Source organism: Neoarius graeffei, chromosome 6, assembly GCF_027579695.1.
Source record: "Neoarius graeffei isolate fNeoGra1 chromosome 6, fNeoGra1.pri, whole genome shotgun sequence".
Taxonomy (NCBI): Eukaryota; Metazoa; Chordata; class Actinopteri; order Siluriformes; family Ariidae; genus Neoarius; species Neoarius graeffei.
Genome location: NC_083574.1, coordinates 85838864 through 85857504, shown reverse-complemented (window position 1 = coordinate 85857504; position 18641 = coordinate 85838864). Strand labels below are relative to the sequence as shown.

General features: G+C 38.2%; 1 protein-coding gene across 2 annotated transcripts in view; it reads left to right on the top strand.

Annotated features, from left to right (window-relative positions):
* Window positions 1-11485: 11485 nt before the first annotated feature.
* The window catches only part of LOC132888126 (transcription initiation factor TFIID subunit 4-like), a 275470-nt gene continuing 268314 nt past the window's right edge, over window positions 11486-18641 (top strand). For both annotated transcript variants that reach the window (XM_060924138.1, XM_060924137.1), the window contains exon 1: window positions 11486-12583. In XM_060924138.1, the coding sequence (XP_060780121.1) occupies window positions 11494-12583 (1090 nt within the window). In that variant the 5' untranslated portion in view covers window positions 11486-11493. The remainder of the gene's footprint in view (window positions 12584-18641) is intronic.

The following is an 18641-nucleotide window of genomic DNA, read 5'->3' as shown; positions in this document are numbered from 1 at the left end:
GCTGCTGGTGTCGGGGAGCTGCATTTCATTGATGGCATCATGAATTCACAGATGTATTGCTCTATACTGAAAGAGAAGATGCTATCATCACTCCGTGCCCTTGGTCGTCATGCACTTTTCCAACATGACTAAACACACATCTAAGGCCACTGTTGGATTTCTGAAGAAGAACAGGGTGAAAGTGATTCAGTGGCCAAGTATGTCTCCTGATCTGAACCCAATCGAACACCTATGGGGAATTCTGAAGAGACAAGTTGAGCATCACTCTCCATCCAGCATCCAGTCACTAAAAGAGGTCATTGTTGAAGAATGGAAAAAGATTGATGTTGCAAAATGTCGCCAACTTCTTCATTCCATGCCTAGAAGACTTGGTGCTGTCATTAAAAATCATGGAGGCCATACAAAGTACTAGATGTAGTAGTTTTTGTTGTGGGGTGCGCTCATTTTTGCACCACCCTAATTTGAGTAAAACTGAAAAATGTGTAATCTAAGTTATATTATTTACCTTACTTTCACGTTATAAGTTAAACAGATGTTATATTAAACTTTGTCTTTTCAACATTTTGGAAATTGTTTGTGTTCATTGAGACATTGTTTCAAATGTTACTTTTCAAAGGGGGTGTACTCATTTACGCTCAGCACTGTGTATGCACTTTAACTCCACAAAGGATGATGATCAGAGATGTTTAGAAGTAATGAAGCTATATTACAAGTTTGTATGCTGACTGAAAACAGAAATACTTTGTTCAATGCTCAACAGAACAACTCAGGAGCAGCCAAGGCTGTGAAACCTGGCTAAATGTGACAGTTTGTGAAAATGTAAGTACTGTAAACATTTAATATACATTCATAAAGCATTTATAACATATACATACATATATATGCCCAAGTGTGTGAAATGTTTATTTTTTTTATTTCGAACATGTATAAAAAAAATGTATGTAACTATTTGTACATACAAAAGAAAGACAACGAGAAAGTGACAAAAAAATAACAAAATAAAATAACATAAAGAGCCAAGACATTACAATACACCGCACATTGTTTGAAAAAGGAGTGGGAAGAAGGACAATACTTATTTTTATATATAAAAAGGGATGTTTATATTTTATTTAAAGGACCCATGGCATGGTGGTTTGTTGATGCTTTAAACGGGCTCGTGGAGGCTTCCGGATGTTATATCTGCAGCCTTTCTCGAAATGAACCCTCGGCACGTAAATATAGCCTCCTGGGAGAAAGCCCCATTTCAGCGCTTTTCCCAGTGCGTCGTTTTGCTAATGAGAAGCAGGAGGTGGGGAAGGGTAGAGGGTGGGGCGGGCCATGGGGGAGGGGCTTGACCAAGCTGCAGCCATGCTAGCTGTGTGTGAACAGTAGTAATGGCAGGTCAAGCAACAGTCCAAGCTTTCGCTTTTGACCCGGAGTCCGACTTCACAAGTCTAAATAAGGGAGTGGGAAAATGTGTGTACAACACTAGTAGTATAGTATAGTAGGATAGTGTTTGCGTGCACACACATACTCGCTGCTATCAGCGCCTGTAGCCACGCTGCTAAGACAAAACCCCGTTCTCCCTCGGACTCCTTTCGTAAACTCAACGTGACACAGAGAACAGAGAGTGAGAGTGTTCGGAGTGGTAGTTTACGAACGTATAATACCCTAGGCTTGAACACGCACTCCATAACCAAAGAGGATAGAAGCAGCAACTACAGCAACATATCGCTTATCCAACAGAAGACATGCATTGCGGAGCAATAGTCAAACATAAGCTCATAAGTTACAGTCAATTTCCAGACTAAACTCAGTTTAACAGAGCATGCTGCATGCTCTTTAGTTTTGTAGCGCAGATTACCTGGCTAACTGCAGGAAGCCGTTAGCTGCACAGCTAATGTAGCCATTGCTAGGCTAACGCACCGATTTTAAAACATGGCAAAACAACCAGTTATACACTTACTTGTTCGGTGTTTGTGGCTGATGCGGCAGGGATGCTTGGTACGGACCCAGGCTTCAGTGACAGTTGATGTGCAAAACCTGCCCTGTACTGTCCCAAGTTGTGGAAACATTCCTCAGGAAAATGCTTCCGACAAACATACACTGTCTTAGGTAGACTCGACGGTGTATTATTGAAGTAAATAAAATTAAGCCACTGCGTCTTCAGGGGCTCTCCCGTCGGCAGTAAAAACAGACTCTTTTCTGTGTTGTCACATCCATGTACAGTGCAATTTCCATGTTTCGCTCGCTTAGGTGATGCCATGTTGTTGTGTTCTCTATGGTCTCCTCACTACAACTGGGCGGGCAATCCATACAGTGGGTGGGAATCCGGGGGGGGGGGGGGGGGGGGCGTGGGGATCATCTCCCTTGCTGACGTAGTAAAGGGAAGAGCTTATCAACGCGCCGTTTTGACGCGCTATTCTCAAATGTTGGGCATAGTTTGGTTTACACATTATGAAATTTCTAGCCACTGGGGTGACTTAAGAAGGTCAGAGGAACTCATTTTAACGTTAAAAAACCTTAGAAAGTGAAAATTTCATGCCATGGGACCTTTAAGAACATCACAGGGTACACTTTTTTTAAAAGTGATTTATTGAGTGTTATCACACATACATTTGTATAGAAACCAAGGCCGGATTAACTATATGGGCCCGTGGCACAGTGCCCAGGGGCACTAACCACTCACAGCCAGTGGGGCGGCACCACATGACAGAAACTTTAAAAATATTTTTCGTGAATGTTTGTACACTTAAAATGGTTATACACTTGACATTGTTAAATAGTCATATATAATTCATTATGAACACTAATTTCATAAGAACAACAACAATAATCATAATTCTGAGCAAGAGTGGCCTATGTGACCATTAACCCCCCTTTCCTCAACCTGTCAGTTGAGCCAGTCCACCTACGGTGAAATGCATCAATTTTTTAAAAACCGCGGTAGAAATGAAAAATGGACAGACATCAATTGAGTAGTTGTGCGAAGAGAAAATTTAAAAAAGAGAAAGACTCCAGGCGTGTAGCTGCAATTAAAAATGTTCCAGTGTTAGATTGTTTTTTTATAAAAACATCGACAACTGCTGTCACTACCAGCGCTGAAGCCGAAGCTAGTGAAGTCAGCGATGCTAGTGAGGGAGATGGCCCTGCTAGCACTAGCCGGGGAGATGCTACAACCACAGCCAGTGTTAGCCGAGGGGTTGGCGACGACGAGGATCCCCTTGAGGAAGATGGGAGCGAGGGAGACCCCGGGGAGGAGGATATGTGTGAAGCCACTTTAAGCCAGGTAGAGATCAGTTCACACCATGGTGACGAGAAGGAAGACGAGGGTGTTATGGATGTCAACCCAGCGCAGCCGACACCAGTAGAACACTTCTCTGGTGGTGGTGGTGGTGGGGGGGCACTTGAGGTATAGTGCCCAGGGGCACCGCATTGGCTTAATATGGCACTGATAGAAACAGTACAATCAACATTCTTTTCCAAACACCAGGATTCTGATAGAAAACAAATGCATCCAAAACCTAAAAGAAAGAAAAGAGTAAAACAACAAAAGGAAAAAATAATAATAATAAAAAAAGACATACATAAAATAAACATAAGCTTTTAGTCACAAAGGTGGAAAGAGCCGAGGAGGAGAACTGTTTTAATGGCTTTGGGGTTTGTTGAAGATCTTAGTGTTTTATGGTAGGTATTTATATCATTCATAAAAATGGAAAGGAGTGGCTTGCTGTTGGTATACCATTTACATTTGTGAATGAAAAATTTTGCAAGAAGAAACACCAGATTTACAATATAAAATATATTGCTTTCCTCTCTGCTAAAATCATGGAAACCAAACAAAACATGTTTAAAAGAAAATTCGAAATTCCACTTAAATCTTGTACATAGCAATGAAAACGGATCTGTCCAGAACTTAGTAGAGTGTGGACAAAACCAAGACAGATGCACAGAAGTTTCTGGGGATCCTTCACAGAAAGAACATGCATCATTGAGATCTTTTTTCATTCTTATGATGAAGCTCTTGGAGGGATAGTACCTATGAATAAGTTTGTGTGTGACTTCATGTACTTTATTTATGAGAAGGTATTTCATTGGTAATGTCCAGACCCTTTTCCAAGGGATGTCCCCAACTAGCCCGGTCCAGTAAGAAACCACATATGGGACATTCCACCGAATGGGTGCCATTTGCTTGTTGTACCACTCCCAAATTAAACTTAATTTGTTATATCTTTTCAACACTGATTATAATAACACACATATTTAACTATTCAAAATGTGTATTGGTCAACCTCAGGCTACGTTATTTTTTTTTTTACAAGGTTTGGAAGTCAAAGATGGCTGCATACTCTTTATATGAGTAACAGGACTGAAAGTAACAGGACTGAGTTTTTAGCCTAGGATTACCTAATACATGGAATTAAGCCACATGGTGTCATAGCTAATAGCATGACCACACTTAGCACATTCTAGTGATTTACCAAAAATCTGTATTTTTAAAATAAACAAATATCATCTAAGAAATAATTTAAGTAACAGGACAGTATGTTGACATTGGCCTTATCAGTCAAAGTTAAAAAAATCATCAAATATACAGAAAAGTAAATGAGAGAACTAACTTTTGGTCTTCCCATGGCCTTCAGAAGACACAACTGATGTAACTTCCTGTTGACTATGTGATTTATGGAATGTTCCAAATTTGTCAGATGGGGTAATATGTTTGGGTAACAGGACTGAGTGAAAACCCAGGGACACGACTAAAATGTGTATTTTAACTAAGATATTGTGGATTTCTTATGAAAAAAATATATTTAAACCATGGATAGGATATGGAGTCACACAACAGTGCAAAAGGAATACTGTTTCTGAAGGATTTTAATCATAATATTTCATAGTTAAGTATAGAGTGTGGGGACAGGTAACACATGCTATTTTTCAGTGTTTCAGGTAGTTTTTATTAATCCTTACAATTATATATCTTAAATTTGAAATCAGATCAATGTGCAGGACATTCTACATAATAAGGAAATGTATTTTAAAGTACATTTTTATGTGCATTTATACATATAATTTTCTAGGGACGGAAATGGCACCGATTCGGTGGAATGGCTCATATGGTGTTGTTACAATGTCTCTTTGGAACAATGCTCTGATCTCTCTGTTATTCTTACTAGTCCTATGTGAAAAACAAACCTGCCCCACAGCTGAAGTGCAGGGGTTCAAATCTGCCACATTTGGCAAAGAGCAAAATGCTTGCTGGTTTTTTTAGTAACATTACCACTGCATTAGGTATGCCACCAATAACAGTGGCAAATTCCTTTGGGGTCACAGGAAGGTTAAATTTAGATAAGAGTTCTGAGTAATTAATGAGAAAGCCATTGAGCAACCAAGAGAATGTCATGGGTCACCTGCTCACCCCCTCACCCTGACGCCTTTAGGCCAACGGCCTGTAAGTTGTCAGCCTCTTTATGAATGCTCTCCATACTGTTCTATCCTCAGCCATTTTCTTGACTGCTTGGAAGTCTCTTCTGGTTATCTCAGTGATCTGATCCAGCCATCTTTTTCTTGGTCTACCTGCTGGCCTTTTCTTTTTGGGTGTCCAGTTAAAGATTCTCTTTACATCTCTGTCCTCTGGCATCCTGTGCAGGTGTCCAAACCACCTCAGTTGATTTCTTTCAACTAATGCCAGTATGGACTCAACAGACAGCGTTTGGCGGATGACTTCATTTCTGATTCTGTCTTTTCTGGTAACCCCAAAGATGAGTCGCAGCACTCTCATCTCGGTGGCTTGTACCCTACTTTTCAGTTTTTTAGTTAGAGTCCAGACTTTGCTCCCGTACAGAAGGACTGGTCTTAAAATGGTTATGTATATACATATTTTCACGTCATTGAGAAAGCCATTGAGCAACCAAGAGAATGTCATGGCATACCCAATTATCTAGATAGAGAGATTTATTTTTATATAGTATGTCTTTGTTATTCCAAATCAGATATTTATGGAGGGAGAAGTTGTGTTTATAGGCTAAAAACCAAGCTAGAAGTACCTGTTTGTGAAAATTGGCTTGTTCAGGGCTTTTCAAAGTGTGGGGCGCGCCTCCCCTAGGGGGCGCCAGAGTTCTTCAGGGGGGAGCGCAATGTGAGGAAAAATAAACCAGAATAAGTTACTATTGCGGACATTTAGCGAACTTCAGCTAGCCTTTGCCAGAGACAAAATGGATCGATTTTTAGTACCTAAAGCTACAGTGAGTGAGGAGACAGAGTCTGGGCCAAGCAAAAAAAGAAGGAAGTATGACCACGATTATTTAAAGTTTGGATTTTCATGGACTGGATCTGAAGATGCTCCACTGCCACAGTGCGTTGTCTGCCAAGGGGTGCTAGCTAACGATGCTATGAGATGTTTAAAATGTGTAAAACAAGATGTTTAAAAAAAAAGCACAGATGTTTAAAATGTGTAAAAAAAAAGATGTTTTAAAAAGCACAGATGTTTAAAATGTGTAAAAAAGAGGTTTTAAAAAGCACAGATGTTTAAAATGTGTAAAACAAGATGTTTTAAAAAAAGCACAGATGTTTAAAATGTGTAAAAAAGAGGTTTTAAAAAGCACAGATGTTTAAAATGTGTAAAACAAGATGTTTTTAAAAAAGCACAGATGTTTAAAATGTGTAAAAAAAGGATGTTTTAAAAAGCACATATGTTTAAAATGTGTAAAACAAGATGTTTTAAAAAAAGCACAGATGTTTAAACTGTGTACAAAAGGATGTTTTAAAAAGCACAGATGTTTAAAATGTGTAAAACAAGATGTTTTAAAAAAGCACAGATGTTTAAAATGTGTAAAAAAGATGTTTTAAAAAGCACAGATGTTTAAAATGTGTACAAAAGAGGTTTTAAAAAAGCACAGATGTTTAAAATGTGTAAAACAAGATGTTTTTAAAAAAGCACAGATGTTTAAAATGTGTAAAAAAGATGTTTTAAAAAGCACAGATGTTTAAAATGTGTAAAAAAGAGGTTTTAAAAAAGCACAGATGTTTAAAATGTGTAAAACAAGATGTTTTAAAAAGCACAGATGTTTAAAATGTGTAAAAATAGGTTTTAAAAAGCACAGATGTTTAAAATGTGTAAAAAAGGATGTTTTAAAAAGCACAGATGTTTAAAATGTGTAAAAAGAGGTATTAAAAAGCACAGATGTTTAAAATGTGTAAAACAAGATGTTTTAAAAAAGCACAGATGTTTAAAATGTGTAAAAAAAGATGTTTTAAAAAGCACAGATGTTTAAAATGTGTAAAAAAGAGGTTTTAAAAAAGCACAGATGTTTAAACTGTGTAAAACAAGATGTTTTTTAAAAAAAGCACAGATGTTTAAAATGTGTAAAAAAGATGTTTTAAAAAGCACAGATGTTTAAAATGTGTACAAAAGAGGTTTTAAAAAAACACAGATGTTTAAAATGTGTACAAAAGAGGTTTTAAAAAGCACAGGTCTTTAAAATGTGTAAAAAAGAGGTTTTAAAAAAGCACAAATGTTTAAAATGTGTAAAAAAAGAGGTTTTAAAAAGCACAGATGTTTAAAATGTGTACAAAAGAGGTTTTAAAAAAATCACAGATGTTTAAAATGTGTAAAAAATAGGTTTTAAAAAGCACAGGTGTTTAAACTGTGTAAAAAATAGGTTTTAAAAAAAGCACAGATGTTTAAAATGTGTAAAACAAGATGTTTTAAAAAAGCAGATGTTTAAAATGTGTAAAAAAGAGGTTTTACAAAAGCACAGATGTTTAAAATGTGTAAAATAAGATGTTTTAAAAAAGCACAGATGTTTAAAATGTGTAAAAAAAGATGTTTTAAAAGGCACAGATGTTTAAAACGTGTAAAAAGAGGTTTTAAAAAAGCACAGATGTTTAAAATGTGTACAAAAGAGGTTTTAAAAAGCACAGATGTTTAGAATGTGTAAAAAAAGGTTTTAAAAAGCACAGATGTTTAAAATGTGTAAAACAAGATGTTTTAAAAAGCACAGATGTTTAAAATGTGTACAAAATAGGTTTTAAAAAGCACAGATGTTTAAAATGTGTAAAACAAGAGGTTTTAAAAAAGCAGATGTTTAAAATGTGTACAAGAGATTTTAAAAAGCACAGATGTCTAAAATGTGTAAAAAAAAGGATGTTTTAAAAAGCACAGATGTTTAAAATGTGTAAAAAAGAGGTTTTAAAAAGCACATATGTTTAAAATGTGTAAAACAAGATGTTTTAAAAAAGCACAGATGTTTAAAATGTGTAAAAAAGGATGTTTTAAAAAGCACAGATGTTTAAAATGTGTAAAACAAGATGTTTTAAAAAAGCACAGATGTTTAAAATGTGTAAAAAAGGATGTTTTAAAAAGCACAGATGTTTAAAATGTGTAAAACAAGATGTTTTAAAAAAGCACAGATGTTTAAAATGTGTAAAACAAGATGTTTTAAAAAGCACAGATGTTTAAAATGTGTAAAAAAGATGTTTTAAAAAGCACAGATGTTTAAAATGTGTAAAAAAGAGGTTTTAAAAAGCACAGATGTTTAAAATGTGTAAAAAAGATGTTTTAAAAAGCACAGATGTTTAAAATGTGTACAAAAGAGGTTTTAAAAAGCACAGATGTTTAAAATGTGTACAAAATAGGTTTTAAAAAGCACAGATGTTTAAAATGTGTAAAACAAGATGTTTTAAAAAAGCAGATGTTTAAAATGTGTACAAAAGAGATTTTAAAAAAGCACAGATGTTTAAAATGTGTAAAAAAGAGGTTTTAAAAAAGCACAGATGTTTAAAATGTGTAAAACAAGATGTTTTAAAAAAGTACAGATGTTTAAAATGTGTAAAAAAAGATGTTTTAAAAAGCACAGATGTCTAAAATGTGTACAAAAGAGGTTTTAAAAAAGCACAGATGTTTAAAATGTGTAAAACAAGATGTTTTAAAAAAGCACAGATGTTTAAAATGTGTAAAACAAGATGTTTTAAAAAAGTACAGATGTTTAAAATGTGTAAAAAAAGATGTTTTAAAAAGCACAGATGTCTAAAATGTGTACAAAAGAGGTTTTAAAAAAGCACAGATGTTTAAAATGTGTAAAAAAGAGGTTTTAAAAAAGCACAGATGTTTAAAATGTGTAAAAAAGAGGTTTTAAAAAAGCACAGATGTTTAAAATGTGTACAAAATAGGTTTTAAAAAGCACAGTTGTTTAAAATGTGTAAAACAAGATGTTTTAAAAAAGCAGATGTTTAAAATGTGTACAAAAGAGATTTTAAAAAGCACAGATGTTTAAAATGTGTAAAAAAAGTGGTTTTAAAAAGCACAGATGTTTAAAATGTGTAAAAAAGATGTTTTAAAAAGCACAGATGTTTAAAATGTGTAAAAAAGATGTTTTAAAAAGCACAGATGTTTAAAATGTGTAAAACAAGATGTTTTAAAAAAGCAGATGTTTAAAATGTGTAAAAAAAGAGGTTTTAAAAAAGCACAGATGTTTAAAATGTGTAAAAAAGATGTTTTAAAAAGCACAGATGTTTAAAATGTGTAAAACAAGATGTTTTAAAAAGCACAGATGTTTAAAATGTGTACAAAAGAGGTTTTAAAAAGCACAGATGTTTAAAATGTGTAAAACAAGATGTTTTAAAAAGCAGATGTTTAAAATGTGTACAAAAGAGATTTTAAAAAGCACAGATGTTTAAAATGTGTAAAAAGAGGTTTTAGAAAAGCACAGATGTTTAAAATGTGTAAAAAATAGGTTTTAAAAAAAGCACAGATGTTTAAAATGTGTAAAACAAGATGTTTTTAAAAAAAGCACAGATGTTTAAAATGTGTACAAAAGAGATTTTAAAAAGTACAGATGTTTAAAATGTGTAAAAAAAGATGTTTTAAAAAGCACAGATGTTTAAAATGTGTAAAAAAGAGGTTTTAAAAAGCACAGATGTTTAAAATGTGTAAAAAAGATGTTTTAAAAAGCACAGATGTTTAAAATGTGTAAAAAAAGAGGTTTTAAAAAAGCACAGATGTTTAAAATGTGTACAAAAGAGGTTTTAAAAAGCACAGATGTTTAAAATGTGTACAAAATAGGTTTTTAAAAGCACAGATGTTTAAAATGTGTAAAACAAGATGTTTTAAAAAAGCAGATGTTTAAAATGTGTACAGAAGAGATTTTAAAAAGCACAGATGTTTAAAATGTGTAAAAAAAGAGGTTTTAAAAAAGCACAGATGTTTAAAATGTGTAAAAAAGAGGTTTTAAAAAAGCACAGATGTTTAAAATGTGTACAAAATAGGTTTTAAAAAGCACAGATGTTTAAAATGTGTAAAACAAGATGTTTTAAAAAAGCAGATGTTTAAAATGTGTACAAAAGAGATTTTAAAAAGCACAGATGTTTAAAATGTGTAAAAAAGTGGTTTTAAAAAGCACAGATGTTTAAAATATGTAAAAAAGATGTTTTAAAAAGCACAGATGTTTAAAATGTGTAAAACAAGATGTTTTAAAAAAGCAGATGTTTAAAATGTGTAAAAAAAGAGGTTTTAAAAAAGCACAGATGTTTAAAATGTGTAAAACAAGATGTTTTAAAAAAGCACAGATGTTTAAAATGTGTAAAAAAAGATGTTTTAAAAAAAGCACAGATGTTTAAAATGTGTAAAAAAGATATTTTAAAAAGCACAGATGTTTAAAATGTGTAAAAAGAGGTTTTAAAAAAGCACAGATGTTTAAAATGTGTAAAAATAGGTTTTAAAAAGCACAGATGTTTAAAATGTGTAAAAAAGAGGTTTTAAAAAAGCACAGATGTTTAAAATGTGTAAAACAAGATGTTTTATAAAAGCATATGTTTAAAATGTGTAAAAAAGAGGTTTTAAAAAAGCACAGATGTTTAAAATGTGTAAAAAATAGGTTTTAAAAAGCACAGATGTTTAAAATGTGTAAAAAGAGGTTTTAAAAAAGCACAGATGTTTAAACTGTGTAGAAAATAGGTTTTAAAAAAAGCACAGATGTTTAAAATGTGTAAAACAAGATGTTTTAAAAAAGCAGATGTTTAAAATGTGTAAAAAAGAGGTTTTAAAAAAGCACAGATGTTTAAAATGTGTAAAACAAGATGTTTTTAAAAAAAAGCACAGATGTTTAAAATGTGTAAAACAAGATGTTTTTAAAAAAAAGCACAGATGTTTAAAATGTGTACAAAAGAGGTTTTAAAAAGCACAGATGTTTAAAATGTGTAAAAGAAAAAAAAATAAAAATGTGTACAACAACCATTTTTTTTAAAATACGAATGGAACATTAAGTATAGCAACAACAAAAATTGCAAGGGGGGGCGCTGCTGTTTATTTGCTCTGTGAGGGGGGCTGACTCTCTCCCACACTCTGTAAAGCCCTGGGCGAGTTTAATGGGGACCTTCTCTCACAGGGTCCACACTGAGCAAAATGAAACCCGATTTGACGTCACTGTGCATTCCCACAATGCATAGCAACACGCATGCGCACTACGCCTTTGGCGCCCCGCCCCCCGTTCAATTTAGACAAGGCTCCCTTCAAAGATGGCGGGCGCCTCCGACCCTCTGGAAGATATGCTGTTCTCTGAGGTGGATGAGAAGGCGGTGAGCGACCTGGTGGGCTCGCTGGAGTCGCAGCTTGTCGGCCGGAGCGGAAACAAGGCTGGCGGCGCTAAGCAGCACTTAGGAAAAGCGTTAGCTTCTCGGGCTAATACTACATCCGAGCAGCAGCAACAACATCATCATCATCAACAACAACAACAACAACATAAAGCCGGGAAGGAGCGCGGCTCAGAGAGCACTCCAGCGGGCAGAGCGGCTTCTCCGGAGAGCTGCGTGAAGGCGAGTATGAGCGGTTCGCTTTCACACTCATCCACATCTTCGGCTAAGCAGGATGGAGCAGCTTCTCCTGCGGCTAGTGTTAGCGCTGCCGGCCGCAGAGCAGCAGCAGCAGCAGCAGCCTCGGGCTCCATGGAGACGGCGCGGCATTACGGTACGCGGAAGAAGCGCGGTGGCGCGCGAGGCAGCGCTGCGTCGCGGAGTGTGAACGGCGCTGCGACCTCCTCCTCCTCCTCCTCTTCCGTCAGCACCAACTCGCCGTCCAGCACCGGGGCCGCCGCGGTTTCCATAGCGACAGCACGCGCCAACTCCACCACGTACACCGTGTCCAGCGCGAGCAAGTCGGTCGCGCTGGATAAAGGGACGCCCACGATCGCGCTGCACCGACTCCCGAGTCACATCGTGGCCAGCATCGCTCAGGGCAGGAACGGCACGAGCGTGTCGGCGCTCATCCATCAAGGGCGCGTGAACCACGGCAAGAACTTCCAGAGCGGCGAGGACAAGAGCAAAGCAGATGTTCAGCCAGCCAGTGTGAACTCTGTCCCGAGCGCTGTGTGCATCGCGGTGACTCAGTCCAAACCTCAACCTCAGCCCACATCCCAACCTCAATCCAAACCTCAAACTCCAGCCCAAACCCAGTTGCAGCATCAGTCCGCACCTCAACCTCAAACACAATCCCAACCTCAACCTCGACCTGCAGCTCCACCGCAGAGGATCACGGCTCCGCAGCTGATCGTCAGGCCGCCGCAACAGCAGGCGACGATCCAGCTTCCTCCAGGATTTACTATCCCTCCAGGTGAGAATGACGGACTCGGTGTGAACTTTGTTTACACTAGTGAGGTTCCAATACACAACACTGTGGTCTGGTAATGGAACACCATGTGGCGCTGATCTCCAATTTCCGTAGCCCTCGGTCGCTCGCCTGTTACATAGCTAGGGTTACAGTAGGGAGCTAGTCCTTCAGGATTTACTCTCCGTCCAGGTGAGAATGACTGACTCGGTGTGAACTTTGTTTACACTAGTGAGGTTCCAATACACAGCACTGTGGTCTGGTACCAGTCCATTGTCAAATGGAACACCATGTGGCGCTGATCTCTGTTTCCGTAGCCCTCGGTCGCTCGCCTGTTACATAGTTAGGGTTACAGTAGGGGGCTAGTCCTGCAGGATTTACTATCCGTCCAGGTGAGAATGACGGACTCGGTGTGAACTTTGTTTACACTAGTGAGGTTCCAATACACAACACTGTGGTCTGGTAATGGAACACCATGTGGCGCTGATCTCCAATTTCCGTTTCCGTAGCCCTCGGCCGCTCGCCTGTTACATAGCTAGGGTTACAGTAGAGGGCTAGTCCTTCAGGATTTACTCTCCGTCCAGGTGAGAATGACTGACTCGGTGTGAACTTTGTTTATTCTTGTGAGGTTCCCATACAGCACTGTGGTCTGGTAATGGAACACCATGTGGCGCTGATCTCCAATTTCCGTTTCCGTAGCCCTCGGCCGCTCGCCTGTTACATAGCTAGGGTTACAGTAGGGGGCTAGTCCTTCAGGATTTACTCTCCGTCCAGGTGAGAATGACGGACTCGGTGTGAACTTTGTTTACACTAGTGAGGTTCCAATACACAGCATTGTGGTCTGGTACTGAAACATAATTCCATTGTCAAATGGAACACCATGTGGCGCTGATCTCCAATCTCCGTTTCCGTAGCCCTCGGTCGCTCGCCTGTTACATAGCTAGGGTTACAGTGGGGGGCTAGTCCTTCAGGATTCTCTATCCGTCCAGGTGAGAATGACTGACTCGGTGTGAACTTTGTTTACACTAGTGAGGTTCCAATACACAACACTGTGGTCTGGTACTGAAACATAATTCCATTGTCAAATGGAACACCATGTGGCGCTGATCTCCAATCTCCGTTTCCGTAGCCCTCGGCCGCTCGCCTGTTACATAGCTAGTGTTACAGTAGGGGGCTAGTCCTTCAGGATTTACTCTCCGTCCAGGTGAGAATGACGGACTCGGTGTGAACTTTGTTTACACTAGTGAGGTTCCAATACACAGCACTGTGGTCTGGTACTGAAACATAATTCCATTGTCAAATGGAACACCATGTGGCGCTGATCTCCAATCTCTGTTTCCGTAGCCCTCGGTCGCTCGCCTGTCACATAGCTAGGGTTACAGTGGGGGGCTAGTCCTTCAGGATTCTCTATCCGTCCAGGTGAGAATGACTGACTCGGTGTGAACTGTGTTTATTCTTCTGAGGTTCCAATACAGCACTGTGGTCTGGTACCAGTCCATTGTCAAATGGAACACCATGTGGCGAATAGTCAAGTCAAGTTTGTTCGTATAGCGCTTTTAACAATAGACATTGTCCCAAAGCAGCTTTACAGAATCTGAATGACCCATGACATGAGCCAATTTTATCCCTTATCTATCCCCAATGAGCAAGCCGGTGGCAAGAAAAAACTCCCCCAGACGGCATAGGGTGGCTCAGATCTCCGTTTCCGTAGCCATCGGCCTCTCGCCTATTACATAGCTAGGGTTACAGTGGGGGGGGCTAGTCCTCTGGTAACCGCGAGAGTTTGACTCCCCACTCACATCTGTATAACAGCGTGCCTTGCCAGACGGCATTAGGCACCATTTTTATGATAGTCTTTGGTACGAGTAGAACCCGCGATCTCCCGATCGAGAGGCAGACACGCTGACCTCTAGGCCAACTCATGGTTGTCCATTGTACAATATTATATTCTCATATGCGATGTGTGTGTGGAGTGTCCATGCTGTGTCCGTATGAGTTTCCTCCAGGTTTCTTGCCATCCAGGAAGCTCTGGCTCCACCACCACCTTGACCAGGATAAAGTCTTTACTGAAGATGAATGAATGAATGAATGAATGAATACACATGACCTCACGCGCAACAGAATTCTACAGAGAGTCGCCTCTGTATCTCGAGTGTGTCCCATTGGCAGATATTCACATCTTACTGTATCTAAAAGGGAAAACATACCATCATACTTGGTGGATATTGAGTTGAGGCAGAGTTTAATCCGAGCGATACACGTGCAACAAGTTTTCAGCAACTGGAGAAAATAAGTGCTCGAAAGTTGGAGGACCATGAGTACACACTCGCTGAACTCAAATGTTCATACAACCGTATGGATATGCAACTTAAGAAAGATTTTTGTGTCTTAATAAAGGTTTATGTTAGGAGATAGAAAGCTTTCTCTGGCGTATTCCTCATACTGGAAAATGGAGGGGAAAAAAATAGACACGACCCCCCCCCCCCCCCCCCCCAACATCATTTGTTCATAAACGGTGGATAAGAAACGCACCACAGAAAATATAAATAACCTCAAGGAGCTGTTACACTCATTGACATAATTATTATTTAAACATGACGTTAACATCATTAAACACTTTTTTAATTATTGATAGTCTATAACAGTGTAATTAAACCCACAGAAAAGAGAAAACTGCAATGTTTTTTTCGTTGTAGGATGATTAATATCTACAAAAAAAAAGACTGAAAAGAGGACAAATGACTGAATAAAAGTACAACCCCGATTCCAAAAACGTTGGGACAAAGTACAAATTGTAAAAAAAAACGGAATGCAATGATGTGGAAGTTTCAAAATTCCATATTTTATTCAGAATAGAACATAAATGACATATCAAATGTTTAAACTGAGAAAATGTATCATTTAAAGAGAAAAATTAGGTGATTTTAAATTTCATGACAACAACGCATCTCAAAAAAGTTGGGACAAGACCATGTTTCCCACTGTGAGACATCCCCTTTTCTCTTTACAACAGTCTGTAAACGTCTGGGGACTGAGGAGACAAGTTGCTCAAGTTTAGGGATAGGAATGTTAACCCATTCTTGTCTAATGTAGGATTCTAGTTGCTCAACTGTCTTAGGTCTTTTTTGTCGTATCTTCCGTTTTATGATGCGCCAAATGTTTTCTATGGGTGAAAGATCTGGACTGCAGGCTGGCCAGTTCAGTACCCGGACCCTTCTTCTACGCAGCCATGATGCTGTAATTGATGCAGTATGTGGTTTGGCATTGTCATGTTGGAAAATGCAAGGTCTTCCCTGAAAGAGACGTCGTCTGGATGGGAGCATATGTTGCTCTAGAACCTGGATATACCTTTCAGCATTGATGGTGTCTTTCCAGATGTGTAAGCTGCCCATGCCACACGCACTAATGCAACCCCATACCATCAGAGATGCAGACTTCTGAACTGAGCGCTGATAACAACTTGGGTCGTCCTCCTCCTCTTTAGTCCGAATGACACGGCGTCCCTGATTTCCATAAAGAACTTCAAATTTTGATTCGTCTGACCACAGAACAGATTTCCACTTTGCCACAGTCCATTTTAAATGAGCCTTGGCCCAGAGAAGACGTCTGCGCTTCTGGATCATGTTTAGATACGGCTTCTTCTTTGAACTATAGAGTTTTAGCTGGCAACGGCGGATGGCACGGTGAATTGTGTTCACAGATAATGTTCTCTGGAAATATTCCTGAGCCCATTTTGTGATTTCCAATACAGAAGCATGCCTGTATGTGATGCAGTGCCGTCTAAGGGCCCGAAGATCACGGGCACCCAGTATGGTTTTCCGGCCTTGACCCTGACGCACAGAGATTCTTCCAGATTCTCTGAATCTTTTGATGATATTATGCACTGTAGATGATGATATGTTCAAACTCTTTGCAATTTTACACTGTCGAACTCCTTTCTGATATTGCTCCACTATTTGTCGGCGCAGAATTAGGGGGATTGGTGATCCTCTTCCCATCTACTTCTGAGAGCCGCTGCCACTCCAAGATGCTCTTTTTATACCCAGTCATGTTAATGACCTATTGCCAATTGACCTAATGAGTTGCAGTTTGGTCCTCCAGCTGTTCCTTTTTTGTACCTTTAACTTTTCCAGCCTCTTATTGCCCCTGTCCCAACTTTTTTGAGATGTGTTGCTGTCATAAAATTTCAAATGAGCCAATATTTGGCATGAAATTTCAAATGTCTCACTTTTGACATTTGATATGTTGTTCTATTGTGAATACAATATCAGTTTTTGAGATTTGTAAATTATTGCATTCCGTTTTTATTTACAATTTGTACTTTGTCCCAACTTTTTTTGGAATCGGGGTTGTATTACGGATGTAAAAATTACTGTTAATCCTGTAAAAAAAAAAATCACATTACTTTGTAATGATTTAAACATGTAATAAAACAATATCACAATATCCAGTAAATCAGAAAAAAATGTATTGTGACGTAATTTATTATGTCGTTATATTGCCCAGCTGTACGTTGTAGGATTCAGTTGTAATCAGAATTTTAAAAAAGGTCACAGTGCGATTTAAGGCTGATTTATACTTCTGTGTCGAAGCTACGATGTACGTACGGCATAGCCGTGTACCCCATGCCATACCCTACTTCGTACCCTACGCCGTATGTATAGGATGTCACAGGGTTGTGCAAAGATATGAAGTTTATCTTTGAGTGGCGAATGTATATTTCACTCATTCACTTTGCTCACTCGTGAAATATTTTTCAACATGAATAGATAAACTTCATATCTTCGCTCCGCTGTGTAATGTTCTTCAAAAGAATTTTTATTTTGAACTGGTTTACCATTTTGACAACGCATGTCTAGTCAGCGGGAAAACACTGGGAGTGACGTAATTGAGGTGAAATATCAGGAATTATTATACATACAGAACACTTTTTTTTTTTTTTTAAATAAAATAAAACGTATTCTATTCCATTCTAGTGGGTTTATTGATGGCATGCAATATTGTAATCATATCGCTTATCCTCCATGTATTACGCCACTCTCCCCAATGGAGAATTAGCATGCAATATTGTTACAATATTGCACGTTGTCTTGACAACATGACATCACAAGTCAGCTCATGCAAATATCCAATGACAACTTTTCTGCTGCGCATGCGCATGATCATTTCTTTGTCTGCTGGGAAAGAGAGAAGACGGGGTTAATCCAGTGCTACTGCTAGGATTAGCTTTGCGATAATTCCGCACTAAATAAATAAACTGAAACTGAAGATGCTCTGAACACCCGAAAGGCTACCAAAACTTCATTATATATTTTTCACGCATATTTGCAAGAGAAAAACATACCAACGGACATCGAAAAACTGGAAAAGAGACAAATCGGAGATGTAAAACTTCTGTGCTAGTGAGTGACTGTGACAGTTTGTAAACAAACAAATGTGGCTGCGAGGTTTGCTTCGTTAAAAGCGGACGATTTTGAGAGAATTTTGGTTGCCAGGTTGCTCCGTTGTGTGTAGCTGTCTGTTGATTTTAAAAGTAACTGAGTAAATTACACAGGGAAAAATAATAACAATAATAATAATAATAATCGGTTTGACTGCGCTAGCATTGGCCTTTGCTAACTTTATACCGACTCGAAAGTAACTGGACTGCTGCGCTAACAGCACTGAATCGTAAGTAAGCTTGCATTGGCCTTTGCTGATATGAAGAGTGTGTATGTATTATTAATAATAATATTGGCTGGCTTTTTTTCATGGTATATCAGATATTCCATTCAGCTACTTGTCTACGACTCGTTCAGTGTCATGCTAGCTGAATGGAATATATCTTATTTACCACGAAAAAAAGCCAGCCAAAATGTGTGTGTGTGTGTGTGTGTGTGTGTGTGTGTTATTTACCAGCAGGGAGGTCCGTATGGTGAAATACCGTGACCGAGGTCTTGAAAGTACTGAGCGAGGCCCTCTGGGCCGAGGTCAGTATTCAAGGCCGAGGTCACGGTATTTCACCATACAGACCGACCTTAAGCTGGTAAATAATATAATTAATTTTTTTCTTTACCAAATTCTA